The 14632-nt window shown below is 35.4% G+C and overlaps 6 protein-coding genes across 6 annotated transcripts in view; 1 reads left to right on the forward strand and 5 right to left on the reverse strand.

Moving 5' to 3' along the window:
• The window catches only part of LOC149886089 (uncharacterized), a 282044-nt gene that overhangs the window by 134611 nt on the left and 132801 nt on the right, over window positions 1-14632 (forward strand). The window lies entirely within an intron of this gene.
• On the reverse strand, window positions 565-1923 carry LOC145181426 (zinc finger MYM-type protein 1-like). Its single transcript, XM_090092045.1, has 2 exons — window positions 1437-1923; window positions 565-1346 (listed from the first exon to the last, which is right to left on the reverse strand). Exons 1-2 carry the CDS (start codon window positions 1921-1923, stop codon window positions 565-567), a joined length of 1269 nt encoding a protein of 422 aa, XP_089948171.1.
• On the reverse strand, window positions 2071-3252 carry LOC149886101 (zinc finger MYM-type protein 1-like). Its single transcript, XM_090094322.1, has 3 exons — window positions 3235-3252; window positions 2572-2913; window positions 2071-2355 (listed from the first exon to the last, which is right to left on the reverse strand). Exons 1-3 carry the CDS (start codon window positions 3250-3252, stop codon window positions 2071-2073), a joined length of 645 nt encoding a protein of 214 aa, XP_089950448.1.
• Window positions 3630-4703, reverse strand: LOC145198611 (uncharacterized). Its single transcript, XM_080074146.2, has one exon. The coding sequence runs from the start codon at window positions 4701-4703 to the stop codon at window positions 3630-3632; it is 1074 nt and encodes a 357-aa protein (XP_079930272.2).
• Window positions 4785-6164, reverse strand: LOC149886102 (uncharacterized). The gene has a single exon (XM_090094323.1). It carries the CDS (start codon window positions 6162-6164, stop codon window positions 4785-4787), a length of 1380 nt encoding a protein of 459 aa, XP_089950449.1.
• On the reverse strand, window positions 6260-6640 carry LOC149886103 (uncharacterized). The gene has a single exon (XM_090094324.1). It carries the CDS (start codon window positions 6638-6640, stop codon window positions 6260-6262), a length of 381 nt encoding a protein of 126 aa, XP_089950450.1.

Below are 14632 nucleotides of genomic sequence, written 5' to 3' on the forward strand. Positions count from 1 at the left end.
AAGTGCCGCCCTAGGCCATGTTGGTACGCCACTGCATAGCAGACCTTTTTTTTTCGGTTTTTGACGATTAATAACGGTTAAAATGAAAATTTATGTATATGCTATTTAAAATAATTTTGATTTAAAATAAATTTTATACTTGGACATACAAATTGACAGGATTTCAGAAAGAAATTGCGATACCTCGCAAAGCTTATGTTATTTTTTTTCAAGACTCAGCGCAGAGGTGCTATTTGATTAAAACCAATTTAATTCGATTAAAACATATTTTAACAAACAATTTTACATATGAATGTAAACATATCACACCGAAACCCTGCTTGTTTTAAACGCATAAAGAGCTCTATTCTAATAATGATAACACATTAGCCAATAGACATGTTAACCTTTACCCTGTATATAACATGATAAGAAAGAGGCGATCGATTAGCATGTTAGCTTTTACCCTTCTTGTTCATAGGCGTAGAGTTTTAGTTTTCCCGGATGGGGCATAAAGTATTTTGTAGGAGTTGAAAATCTAAAATAAGAAATAAAAAGTTTTTTCAATGGGCATAAAAATGTAATTTATTTTCTCAAGTAAAATGTGTTCATGCGTATGGAAGCACGCATTATAAACTCATCGATCAAATCATCTAGATCAAGAGTGTAGGCAATATCGCGATGGCAATTTAAAATAGCGAGATGATTCAATCGCTCCTGAGACATTGTAGAACGAAAATAAGTCTTTAGCCTACGAAGACAAGAAAAAGAGCGCTCACACGTAAATGAGGTGACAGGCATACATACTAAAATTTTTACCAGCTTCACAAACTCGGGAATCAGTGGAATTGATTGAGAAAGGACACCATCATGGTCTACAAGCTCTTTCAAAACTGATTCAAAATTAATTAGCTGAATATTCTTGAACTTTGCATGATCCATAAATATGTCGCGATGGAGTTGTAGCTCTCTATAATCTTCAAAGTCATCTTTGTAAAAAGCCTCAACGAATCCAACTTCCAAGCACCAACCAATGAGAAATATTTCTACATTTGCTAAATGCTCAGTGGTCTCAGTCGGTTTGAAACGGGTCGCAAGTCCCGTTATAATACTATCCAGAGATGCATAGAAAAGCTGGCGGTAGTGGTCCTCTGGAGTCGTAGCAAAGTATGGAACTCCACTTCCAGTAAATTTTGATATAATTTTACGTTTCTGTGGCATCTCTGGATTGTCAGGTAAACTACATTCTGCTGCTACAACAGCTGCATCCCATAAGACTTTGAAGCGAGTATCGCCCCGGGCTTCTTTAAACACCTTCTTAAACATGTTGATGGTATTTCTTGCTTTGTAAAAATTAAGCTGCATGCCTAAAACAATTTTCAATAAACGTTTAAAATTATAATTTGCTTAAAATAATATATTACGAAAAAGACACTATGAAATAAAGCAATATTTACACCGGAGTGCTGTATTAGCACCCTCGATTATCGTGAAGATCATGCGCAAAATTTCCAATTTGAAAAATGGGTCAAACTTACAAAAAGATTCCAGATAACCCGCTGCTTCTGACTTATTTTTGGCTGAATTATCAGAATGATTTTTAAAATCCTCTAAGCAGTTGATAATGGCGGAATAGTTACTCGTAATAGATATAATGGACGGTTTTCTAAGGATCCATCGAGTGTGGCAAAATGGCCGCAGTGATGTTCCGCTTTCTACATCCTCAACACTTCGAAATTTGTTGAAGCATGCCAATTGTTTTGGAGATCCACGGGTAAATACGATGAATGATTGCACTAAATTCATATTATTCTTGATCTCTGTTTGATTTTCAACAGAATCTTGTGCTACCAAGTTGAGATTATGAGCGCGGCAGTGCACGTAAAAAGCCCGCTCTTCTTTCCCACTCATTAAAGCCTGAAACCTATAGATACTTCCAGACATGTTAGACGATCCGTCAAAACATTGGCCCCGACAACTTTGAATCAACAGGCTATATCGACATAAAACGTCCATTAAACAGTTCTTGATGTTCTCGGTTTGCTAAAATCCCATTAAAAGCTCGTCAATTTTAAATTTTTTATTAACACGCTAAATGCAGATCGAAAATTGTTCTTTCGTGGACATATCCGTTGTTTCATCGGCCATCAAACTATAGAATTGTGATTCCCTTATACTTTTGCATAGCTTACGAAGCGTTGCATGAGCAAAGTCTTGTATGATTTCGTTTTCAATATCAGGCGAGAGCCACTTTTGCTTTTTAGGACGATTCAACCATTTCTTCAGTTCCAGAGGATCGTCTGCTCGTAGTTTGAGTAGCATGTGAAAGTTTGAATTATTTTCAACCTTTCCACGAATGAAAAGGCCTTGCGTTCCCTAATACATTTAGAAGAAACATCTATTTATCTACTAAATAAATTTAATGATTGATAGTTAATCTAAATTTTTCTTAAAGGAAATTGAGGAATTACCAAATAAAGAAATGTTGTAATATTTTTGATAAAGCCGTACGATTATCCATCATTTCTTTATTTTGGTGATGATTAAGCTGTTGGATAACGGTCAATTCCAGTGTTGCTGAGGCGATCATACTAACAGACGCCCTATGGAGTTCAGATCGCTCGTGAGAACCAAAAATATGTGACGCTTTCTCCAATTAGAAAATCCGTTTAAAATAAAAGCTTCGTACGAATCTTTTTCTCTTGAACTACGAGGTAAAGGCATTTTCATTTGGGTAGCTTTGATGCAGGTAGAACAAAAAACTTTTTCTTTCTGACAGTCATGTAAAACCCATTTATGTTTTTCATTCCAGTTTTTTTTAAATTTTCTTCCCTTTTTTGATGGAAAAGATGACTGTCTTGAACAAGAAGGTCTAGGCTCCTCTGTAAAAAACGGCGACTCAACAACAGCGGTTGGATCAGTTGCATAATCTAACTGAACAAATGATAAACTTTGATGAGTATTGTGAGGGCGGTGGATTTCCTTTTCTTTTTACAATGGGGCGGTGGATTTCTTTTATTTGTTTATTATTATTATTATGTTTTCTTCTTTAAATAAAGGGGAAGGGGAAGGGGAAGTTTGGGTTTTGTGTTATTGTTTGGATTAGGTATATGGAGGTTGGGAACGAGGTTAGTGGTCTGGGGAGTATTTGGTTAGGAATGGGCAAGGTTTGGGAATAGTTTGGTTAGGAATGGGCAAGGTCTAATCAAAAAGGCTTAACTTAAATTCGCATTTTATGCATTAACAATTAAATACCTTAACTCCTACACTCATTACATGAATTCCATCGTGACGGAATCACCGATTTGAGCTTATTTTCCACATTTATGTTATAAAAATAAAAAAACTTTAATGTGCATATTGTTATTCTATATGAATATAGAATAACAATATGCACATTACAGTTTTATGAATATAGAATAACAATATGCACATTACAGTTTTTTTATTTTTATAACATAAATGTGGAAAATAAGCTCAAATCGGTGATTCCGTCAGAAGGGAATTCATCATTAGCATCTACAAAATATTAACACCTTCAAACACGCCTTCACACAAACACACCTTCAAACACACCTTCACACACCTTCAGTTACGTCTTGAAGACTTATTCACGACACCCTCCCCCGATTAAAGCTGAGACTTCGGCTTTAATCTCCCATCTCGTTTTCCATGATGTAATTGATCTTTTGTCTTGCATCCAATTTCGCCAGTCTCGTTTCTCTTTTCAAGATATCCTCTTCAGCTCTAGTTTCCAATTTCTTGTTCGATTCGATTCCACTTCCTGCCTCACAAACCATTTCTAAGTCACACACCAACTGAATTAGTCGTTCAATTACATAACCATTTCCCAAGCGTATTTTAAAACCACGAACAACTCCATCTTTCCCTTTAATGTTGTTTTCAATTCGACCAATTTTGAGAAGTGCCTTGTCTTTTACATCGTCTTTAATGAGAACCATGCTTCCGACACCTGGGAGTTTTGCATTACCTTTCTTTTCCTTTGCTTGTTGTCGTTCTTCCATTGCGTGCACGTACTCGTTCATCCATCTTTTCATTAAGTGATTCTTACAATTTTTCACAAACTTGACTCTCCGGAGTGCACAATCGCCCCTTGTTATTAAATCAATATCTTCTTTAAGCAAAATTGCAGGTCTCCCCCTCATTAATACATTTGGCGTCAATACTTGATTATCGAATTGGTCACCTTGGTAACATAGTGGCCTATAGTTCATAGCGCATTCCACATCCAACAATACTTCTTCCAATTCAAAGAAGCTTAGGATGCCCTTACCGATTGTTTTTGACAAACTTTTCTTCATTATTCCAATTAATCTTTCAAACAAACCTCCCCACCACGGCGCCCTTAACAAATTAAACCTCCATTTTATGGCTTGGGTAGCCATATAGTTTGTGAGATTTTCATCTTTCGTTAGTGTTAGTAACCACTTCCCTGTTGCCACAAATGTCTTTGCGTTATCACTAATCATCATTTGTGGAGGTCCTTTTCTTGCAACAAACTCCTTTAAAATTCTCTGAAATTCTCCTGCCGATAGATCATGACAAAGTCTAAGGTAGACAGCTCTTGTACATGCGCATGTAAACAGCGCAACATAACATTTTTCAATCAACTTTTGTGGCGTTTTATATTTTAGCGGACCAGCAAAATCAATACCTGTAACCGTAAACGGTTCGATATCTTCAGTTCTAAAGCGTGGTAACATTGCTCTCGTTGGCGGTAAAAGCGGCTTCACTCTATATCTCTTACATAGATTGCATTCACGAATGACCTTTTTTACGGCAACTCATAAATTCGGTATCCAAAATCTTTCTCTTATGCTACTCATGGTATCTCCTACTCCCCCGTGTAACGTTTTTGCGTGATGATGCTCAATAATTCTTAGAGTTAGTTGGAATCCTTTTGGTACAAATATCGGATTATACCCAGAGACTTTTCCGTAACATCTCCAAAGCTGTTTCTCATCCTGTTTAAGTTCCACATCGGACTTTATTGCAACAGCTTCTTGCAGTAACTTAATGTTCATTAACTCCGCTTCCATCATCTCCTCAGCTTTTAGCGGTCTTGTTATTTTTACTTCATTTCGACAATTGTATATAAACCTTTTTATAAAGGATGATATTCTTATAATCTTCCAATCTTGGTGTTTTCTCAATATTTCTTTAAATATATGATGTCCCTTTGTTTCTTCTGTTGCCATACTCACGTTCTCTTTCACACTAATAGTTTCACATAATGCGTACGGCGTTTCGATTATTTCTGGTTGGATTGGCCAATTTTCTTTGTGTTTCAACCGTATAGGTCCATTTAGCCACAAGATTGATAACTTATCAGGACTCACTCCTCTTGTTCCAAGGTCACTTGGGTTTTCTTTTGTTGGGACATATAGCCATTTTACTTCTCCATTCAATAAGATCTGCTGAACTCGGTTCCTGACAAACTGTGACCAACTTCCCCTTTCTTTTAACCAGTAAAGTACCGCAGTACTATCAACCCAATGATATACTTCAATGACATTATACTTGGTTAATGTCTTCCTAACATAATTCATTAACTTGCTCAAGGTGTGCGCTGCTACCAGCTCAAGTCTTGGAATACTAAGATCCCTCGGTGCGTAGATGCATGCACATACTGCTGATTTACTTGCGTCTGAAAATCCATGGAGCTCCATTTCAATGATTCTTCCAGACACGACACTCCGCGGAATTGAAATAGTTCTCTTGATGTTTATTGCCTTGATCCAGGTTTTCCATTCTTCTGAAAGTTCATTTGGAATTTGTTGATCACAACCGAGTTTTAACAAGCATATTCGACTGTATAGTAATTTTCCAATGATTAATACAGGTGCACTAAATCCCAATATGTCAAAGACACTGTTGAGAGCTGATAGCATTTTCCTTTTTGTTATTACTCTTTTATTTCCGATAGTGATGCATGCAGTATAGCCAATCGATAGTTGATCCGATTCTTTGTTCCAAGGAATCCCAAGTATTTTTGTTGATTTAGCCTCAGCGTCCCTTTTCAGATTGCTGACGTTGCTATGCCATTTGTGCAGCTGGAACCCAGCTTCCATTAAGATTTGCGTTAATCCATTTTTAAACCTGATAAGTTCTTCTTCTGTTTCTCCACCTGCCTGTATATCATCGACATAAGCATCTTCTTCCATAGCAAGCACCGTTTTTGGATAAATATCCTTGTATTTTGATATTTGCTTTTTAATGGTAGCACCAAGAATGTAAGAGCTTGAACTTGAACCAAAAATCACCCTTGTAATCGTAACTCCGTTATTTCCATTTTCTTTAAGTCCTTATACCAAATTAATCGTTGTGCGTCTCTATCCATTTCGTGTATTCTAATTTGTAGAAACGCCTTCTTCACATCAGCTAAAATGCAGAGTTTACTTATCCGATTTCGTATGATTATGTCGAATATTAAGGGTTGCAGCGATGGTCCCAATTCTAGACAATCGTTTAATGAAGGTGATTGAGCGTCTTTTCTTGCTGAGCAATCATAAACAATTCTCATTTTCGTTGACTCGGCATTTTCTTTAATTACCGCTTGATGAGGAACGTAGTTAATAATTTCTCCCGTAGGTTTTTCTGGTGTCATTTCCAATATTCCCTCATTGATCTGTTCCATCATTATATCATTATACTGCTCTAGTTTTTTAAGTTTTTTCAAACGAATCGTCACACTTTCCAATCATTTAAGAGCTAGATTTCTGTTGTTTGGCAGTTTAACAACACCCTTTTTCCACGGCATTCTGGTTTCATAATAACCTTCCTCAGTTTAATGCAGTTTTTCGCTAAAGTCTTGATGGAACATTGACTCGCTGCTTGTGTCTGATAATGCAAGTACTTCTAAACTACACATTCGAACTCATCACGACCAGTTTTCAATAAAAAAAACTTTTCTCAATACCAGAACTCAATTGTGTTCGTCTCCCAGAAAGAGTCCATCCAAACATTGTTAGTTCGGCTCCTGGATCTTTATCCGGATTTTTTCCGAGAACTACCGGTTCCGTGGTTTTTATTCGCTGATAATCAGCAGCACCGAGACTGATGTGAACAGGTTGAAGTTCGTCACTCCCTTCATCATCGCTAAATTTCAGTCTCCTTAGTTTTACAAAATGCTTCTTAACATCCTTGATCATCGGATTAGGTAAAAAGGTGAGTGTTTCCTTTTCAGCGTTGGTGCATTCGACTTTGATGCTAAATTCCGGTATTGTTGTTGATTCTAGCGTAATGTTATATATTTCCACACGCTTGTCCACCGTTCCATAGAGCTGTTCAATACTTTTATATTCCTTTCGTGTAGGTTTCAGCTTTAGTTTCGTTATCAAGTTTGTACATATATAGGAACTTCCAGCACCCGTATCCAACATTATCCTTGCTTTTTCACCGTTTACTTTTGCAATCACTGTTGGGTGAATAGTTGTACTTGCATTAAGCACCGCTCCCATGTTTCTTTTTTATTTTCCATTTTACCGTCCATTGTTGCGTTCCCATCTTGACAAATGGACGTGTGATGTTTTTTGTTGCACTTTCTGCATCCTCTTGATTTACAATTTACCGCCGAGTGTCCGTAATCAACGCAGTTGTAACATAATCTTTTGCTTGTTAAAATCTCCCTGCGTCTTGCAACAGTTAGCACTTTTGTACAATCCTCGCTTTTGTGATTTTGTAACCCACAGTAGATACATCCATGCTTGCCACTAGTTGCCATGATTTCTTTATCATAAAGACCGCCATTGTACTGTTTGAATGTAGTGCTTCGATGTTCGTAGGACCTTGACTGCATGTTTGTGTTCTTTTTATCGCCCTTTGTTTGTTCGTCGCTTGGTTTAAAAACTGAGTTCGACGGATTCCTTTCAATGTAATTTTGAAACTTTTCGACAAGTTGCTCCAGTCCCCATTCTTCCCATCCATCATCGTTTTGTGTGAGTATTTCACGAACTGGTCCAAGTTTATCCATCAATGAATACACGAATGATTGAGCCATTTGAAGTTTCTGCATAGTTCTACAGTTCTCGCAAGCTTGTTGTAAAAGTCGTGAACTTCTTTGATTTTGTGCGTGCTGCGTATAGCCGTCAATCCTTCCAAATCTTTAATCAATGCTTTGTGAATCCAAATACCTTTTCCGTAAGTTTCTTGTAGTATGCGTTTAGCTTCATCGTATCCCTCCAACGAATGTGGTAAACCAAGTATGTCCTCTCTGGGCTTTCCTTCGACGAGTTCTAGTAAGTAGTTGAATTTGCTGATGTTTGATATGTTTGAGTTGTCGACTTCTACGGTGAATTGATTCCAAAATCGCAACCAGTCTTTATAATCGCCATTAAATTTTGTGATTGTGTACTTTTGTAGCTTGACGGATTGTTGAGTAGCTTCGTTTTCGTTTCCAAGAGATTTGCGCAAGGTTTCTTTCATTTTTAGTTTCTTTAAATACTTCTTCGCTTTGAAGTTTTCTCAATGAGGCTTGCTCTGCTTCTTTTTGAATCGTTAACTGCTGTTCCATGATTTTTTTTTCATACTCGAATTTTCTGATGCATTCGTTTTTGTTTATTGAATCCAATTTGTCCAACATTTTGTTTTTGATTTCAATCGCTGCTTCTACTTCCATTACTGGTTTCGAAAGCCATTCTTCTACCAAATCGATGTTTTCGCGGTCGTCAAGCATTTTTCTGGTCAGCTCATCCTTTGCCATTTTAAATCTTCCCAATAAATTTGTTATTTTGTCCAACGCAAAGATTATCCTGGATTTGTCGCCATTAATCGTGTTGCGTTCTATGCCTTTAATGTTCATTCTTAACATGTTGATTTCTCTCTGGTAAGTTCGTTCTTAGTCCATTCTTCGCTAACTCGTAGGTTTCGTTCGTCCTGGCAGTAGTCGCCACCAAATAGTGTGGGGAATTATTTAGACTTTCCCTGAGACACTAAAGAGTCACTTTTTAAACTTGCTAATATATTTTACATCTGACTGCGAATCTATACATTTTACAAAATACACTCTCTTTTTATACATTCGTGCAATCGCGTCATTTTCACACATTTTATGCATTAACAATTAAATACCTTAACTCCTACACTCATTAGCATCTACAAAATAATAACACCTTCAAACACGCCTTCACACAAACACACCTTCAAACACGCCAAACACCTTCAATTACGTCTTGAAGACTTATTCACGACAACAACCAAATTTTCCTTCACAAGAACTGGTTTTAACTACGTGCAATAAACGACCAAAACACGTTTATTGTAAGTTTATCTGAGACGTTCACGGCACGTCCAAAAAAGACGTGATTTCGTAACTTCATGTAAACGGATGTTACACCCAAAAGACACGTCACATAAAAACGTGAAATAAACGTTTTTTGAACGTTTCTGTGCCCACTAGGTTAGATGGAGCTTTAAATTTATTAAGAACTTAGTCAGATTCTTCTGTTTCTGTTTACCCAGCAAACATGTCAGCGTTGAATCAACGTTGAAAATCGGTCGCAAAAGATGTTGCGGAAACGTTGACAAAGTAATCAATTTTGCAAAGATATGTAACGTTGTTAAAGAGACGTTGATTAAACGTTGTTGCGTAACGTTGAAAAAACGTTACTAAAAGACGTTACAAAAATGTCGCAACTAAACGTTGAAAAAACGTTACTAAAAAAGCGTTGCATAAACGTTGTTAAAGCAGTCGATTTTGCAAGGATTTAAAACGTTGATAGTAAAACGTCGATTTAAGGTTACTCAAAGACGTCCAATAAAGGTTGAAATATAGTGTTGAATCAACGCTTAAATGCGCTGTAGAAAATATCGCAAAATATAAATAAACGTAATTAATCGTGACTAATATATATATATATATATATATATATATATATATATATATATATATATATATATATATATATATATATATATATATATATATATATATATATATATATATTTACCGATTCAATATATATATAATATATATATATATTGAATCGGCAAATAAAACAAAATTGTATGTTGAACTCTACACTTGCAATATTTCCAAAATCGATTTTTAATACAACAGTAATATACAATGATAAATATAAAAAAAGCCTAAAATATACAATTCATAGATATACAGTATTGGACAAAACATTTGCAACCAAATAATGCTAATTTAGTTTCTTTATATAAAAGTGCTGCATTTTTTCAATTCAGAGAAATAACTATGTGACTGTTTAGAGACGGAGTTCTTCAAGTTTTATTCATTACGAAGTTCATTATTTGTACACGAAAATTAATAAATTAATCAAAAGTATTAAAAAAAGTTGATTTCCTTCTGGACAAAACAAGTGCAACTCGACAAAATGTTGACCAAGCTGTATTTTGCTATCAATATTTCGTGGCGAATCCTTTGTTGTCGATCACAGCCTTGCATCTTCGAGGCATAGATTCGATCAGGTGATCAATGAAACTTTGTGGAATCGCAGCCCAGGCCTTTTGGATTTGTTCAAACAGTTGATCCTTATTACGAACACCTTCACGATTAACTCTGCGGTTGACGATCTCCCACAGGTTCTCGATAGGGTTGAGATCCGGAGATTGAGGCGGCCAATCCATCACCGATAGGTTGTTGTCTTGAAACCACTGCTTGACTACTTTTGCAGTGTGTTTCGGATCGTTGTCTTGCTGAAAAACCCATTTTATTGGCATATTCCATTCACCATGAGGTAACATAACATCTTTCAGGATATTTTTATACATGAAACGGTCCATTATTCCATCGTTTCGATGTATTGGACCTAGACCGTTAGCAGAAAAACACCCCCAGACCATTACATTGCCTCCACCATGCTTCACGGTCTTATGGCAGTAACGTAAATCGAAAAAAACATCGCTCCTACTGATGTTGAACTTCGATTCATCACTGAACAGGACAGTTCGCCATTTCTGCACATTCCAGTTAATATGAGATGTAATAAACAGGAGTCTTTTCTTCTGGTTTCTTAGTGAAATCAGCGGTTTCTTTGCAGGGCGTTGAGAAAACAATCCGGCTTCAACAGCACGTCGTCTGATTGTTCGGTCCGATACAGGCAGCTCTAATTGCTTTTGTATCTCGACTGATGATATCCAGGGATCCTTCTTGACGGATCTGACGATCATAGAATCCTCTCTAGAAGTGGTGGAACGCGGTCTTCCACCTTTTCACCAATTTCTGGTGTAGTTTTTGAGAGATTCAAAAACATTTTTGCAACGTACATTGACTTTTTGGACTCTAGAGTTCCAACTGGAATGTGTGGAACGTGTAGAAATCAACTTAGAAGGGTTGAAAGAGGAGTATCTGTCAAGCTGCCTTCTCTTTACAATTATCAAACTATCAATATCAAGAGTGTGACAAGAGGTTCCAACTGTAATTCTACAACTTCAAATCCCACAAATCCCCTGAAAAGATTTTCAGATTGTTTGTCACCACAAGGGAAAAGCTTACCTCATAAATGCAACTCTACTTCTTTAAATTTTAACCTTAGAGAAATTTCAACAGAAAAATTGTTTCCCTCAGTAACTTAAATTTTGTATCATTCCTGTTTTTAAAAGTCCCGTTTTGTCTATTCTAAGATTACATTTCATAACAAGGCTTTTTAAAATTTGTCTTTAGGAGCATCATGTTCAAAATCAACAACTGCAGAAAAGTATAATTTAAGTGCCCAAGACCTGGTGCCAATTTAGCAAGCTACAGGCATATCTAATATTGTAGTCAAAAAACTTGCAACAACACTAAATTTGGTTTACAAATCGCCTCTTTTTGAGCCAAACTATCGAGCAAATTTTCATGATGCAGGGTTGCAACTTGCAAATTTTTTTACAAAAACTACACTTGCATCATCAGGCGAAAAAAAGCCACACAGAGTACACAGTTGTTCACTGCAAAAACGTCTCTGACTTTCTAGCAGAAGTTTCACTTATGAGACAACTTCAAGCAGGTCATCTCATGAAACTTGGGATTGAAGGAGTCGAGGCTTCCTAAAGCTTACAGTAAGTCTTCAAAGAATGAATGATGAAGATGATTCAAGCAGCCCACCTTCAAAAGAATTTGTCACCTCTCGAGCTCTAAAAGACAGTGAAGTTAAAAAGCAATTTCTAATTGCAGTTACAGAGGATCTACATGAGAATTACAGCAACATCAAAAACTTTATTGAGCTTGTTCAACCTGGAAATGTAGACTTTGTGGTCTCTTGCGACTTGAAAGTTGCTAACATTTTATTTGGTTTGAAATGTCACTCTAGCTCACACCCATGTCTATACTGTGATAGTGAAGTAAAGAACTTAGCTGAAAAAGGTGCGCTCAGGACGCTGTCTGACCTTTAAAATTGTTACACAGACTTTCTTTCAAAAGGTGGTGACACTAGTAGGGCAAAGTCTTTCAACAATGTTGTCCATAAACCGCTTCTAAAAGTTGATCCAAGCCAATTCATTTTCGAACTAATTCCCCCAATGGAACTTCATCTGCTTGTTGGGATAGTAAATCACTTGTTCAAAGCACTTAAAGAAGCATTGCCAGAAGCAGATGAGTGCCCAAAAAGACTCAACATTACAATCCAACCATATCATGGCGGACAATTTGCTGTCAATGATTGCCAAAAACTCCTAAAAAATATTGAAGTGATAGATCAGCTCTTTGAGAACCTAGATTCCTCATGGTCATCATTGATACATTCAAAAAAATCAGTGCTGTTGTTAGAGCCTGCTTTGGAAAAGTCCTTGAAAAGGAATATGAAAATAAAATTGAGGAATTTCGGACATCCTTTTTAAGCCTAGGATTTGTAAGTGTGACCCCAAAAGTGCACATCGTATTTTTTCACATTGATGATTTTATTAGAATGAAGAAAAAATCCCTTGGTCCTTCAGTGAACAATCTTTAGAAACTCTTCATAACAATTTTTCTGTTCAGTGGCAAAGATAAAAACATTCAAAATTACATCCACAATATGGAAATTGGCTTGAAAAATGTGTGGTTGAATACAATAGCAAGCACATTTAGGTGAAATATGTCTGTTGCATCTTTAATGAACATTGAAGCCTTGCTACTTTAGAATAAGTGTTTGTGACAAAAAAAATCAACTGAGAAAATAACTATGGATTTAGTTAAACTGATTCAAAAATTTATTCATCTTTTTAAATATTTTTTTTTTTAACCTGTGTGTAATTGTAATTTGTAAAAAAACCCACAGTAAATAAAAACTATTATATTTAGAACTTTGAAACAGCCTTTGCCAAAGTTTAATTATAGATACTCTTTTAATAGTTTTTTTTTATTTTGCGACAGTGTTTTAAGTTTAGAAATGATTCAAATTCAAAGAAAAAGTAGTGATAAAGTAATCTTTTTTATTTAAAGTAAGATCAAAATGACTGACAAGTTCAAAGTAAAAATGATTTCCTACACATTGACTGATGACTTAATTTTTTATTTTTAAAGCCTCTATGTATAGACTATGCATATCAATAATAGTAATATCAGTTTTATTATTAATTTCTTATTTTTGAGTGTGTCTTTTGTGGTTTGAGGTTCTCCGGGCGATAAAGCAAGGAACAAAAAAATCCACAAAAATTAAAGTCAATTTTTTTCCTTGGACGTAGGCAGATGATTTCAATTTTTTTATATTTTGAAACATGGATGTATGGGCTACTTAACCCAGTTGGTTTTTTTTTTTGAGCATGACTTTTATGTTTTGAGGCTCTCCGGACAGGTGTGGGACCACTTCTCAAAACATAACTGAATACACTGATCTCAAAATATAACTGGATAGCGTATTCGATTGCCTTTTTCAAAAAAAATTGAAGCCAAAATTGGCCTTCCAAGATGGCGGCGATCGGAGCTCATAGCGGTTATCGATGTACATTTTATAAGGCTTTTTACAGAAATGTTAAAGAAAATAAATAGAGTTTTGAAAGAAAAACTAGCCTATGAAATAAAGTTTTAATGACTTTAAAGAAATGAAATGATTTCTAAAAAAATCAGACAACTAAATTAATTTTTTTGATACTAAGGTACAAAATGTTCGACATACCTTTTAAGTGCAATTTACGATAAAATAATATTTATGCATAATCTATGTACTTTTTAGTTCTTAGTTACCCAATTCAGTCTGCTAGAAGGTTGATAACATGACTGTATGGTAAGCGGCAGTGGTGTCTACTTACAATTTTGACAAATTTTATATTTTCAATTTTTGTAGCAAGATAAGATATGTACATGCTGCATGAACTATTAGCTGAGTGCTGTGAGTACACACAACTCAGGGGTTCCTTCTAGGATTATTTAATACATATTTGTAATTAATGGATATAGTATTTAATAAAAATATTAAGTACAAAATATTCTTTTTTAATATATGTTATTTTACTTATATATTATTCTTTGTAATATTTCAGCTCTCAATAATTGAGTCAATTGTTTTTAACTTGTTATTCAAAACAAATCATTTAGGGAATGTTTTGATAACATACATTTTGTATGTTATCAAACATTATCAACATTATGTATCTTATCAAAAAATTTGATACGTAAATTTACAATAAACCATCTGCATTAAATGTTGGAATGCATTAGTACTTTCTTATCATTTTGAACAAACCAGTTTATTAAAATTCAAAGACAGAG

Source organism: Hydra viridissima, unplaced genomic scaffold (genome assembly GCF_058129835.1).
Source record: "Hydra viridissima isolate aposymbiotic clone 2 unplaced genomic scaffold, HvirCarnegie_v1 scaffold_7, whole genome shotgun sequence".
Lineage (NCBI taxonomy): Eukaryota > Metazoa > Cnidaria > Hydrozoa > Anthoathecata > Hydridae > Hydra > Hydra viridissima.

Excerpts from the sequence above, each read along its gene's own strand:
- LOC145181426 (XM_090092045.1), bottom strand. The coding sequence starts at position 1,923 with ATGTCTGGAAGTATCTATAGGTTTCAGGCTTTAATGAGTGGGAAAGAA. Across the intron at positions 1,347-1,436 it reads TGCTAATACAGCACTCCGGT|GCATGCAGCTTAATTTTTAC; the intron begins GTAAATATTGCT and ends AAATTGTTTTAG.
- LOC149886101 (XM_090094322.1), bottom strand. Across the intron at positions 2,356-2,571 it reads ACTCCATAGGGCGTCTGTTA|GGAACGCAAGGCCTTTTCAT; the intron begins GTATGATCGCCT and ends TAAATGTATTAG.
- LOC145198611 (XM_080074146.2), bottom strand. The coding sequence starts at position 4,703 with ATGTTACCACGCTTTAGAACTGAAGATATCGAACCGTTTACGGTTACA.
- LOC149886102 (XM_090094323.1), bottom strand. The coding sequence starts at position 6,164 with ATGGAAGAAGATGCTTATGTCGATGATATACAGGCAGGTGGAGAAACA.
- LOC149886103 (XM_090094324.1), bottom strand. The coding sequence starts at position 6,640 with ATGATGGAACAGATCAATGAGGGAATATTGGAAATGACACCAGAAAAA.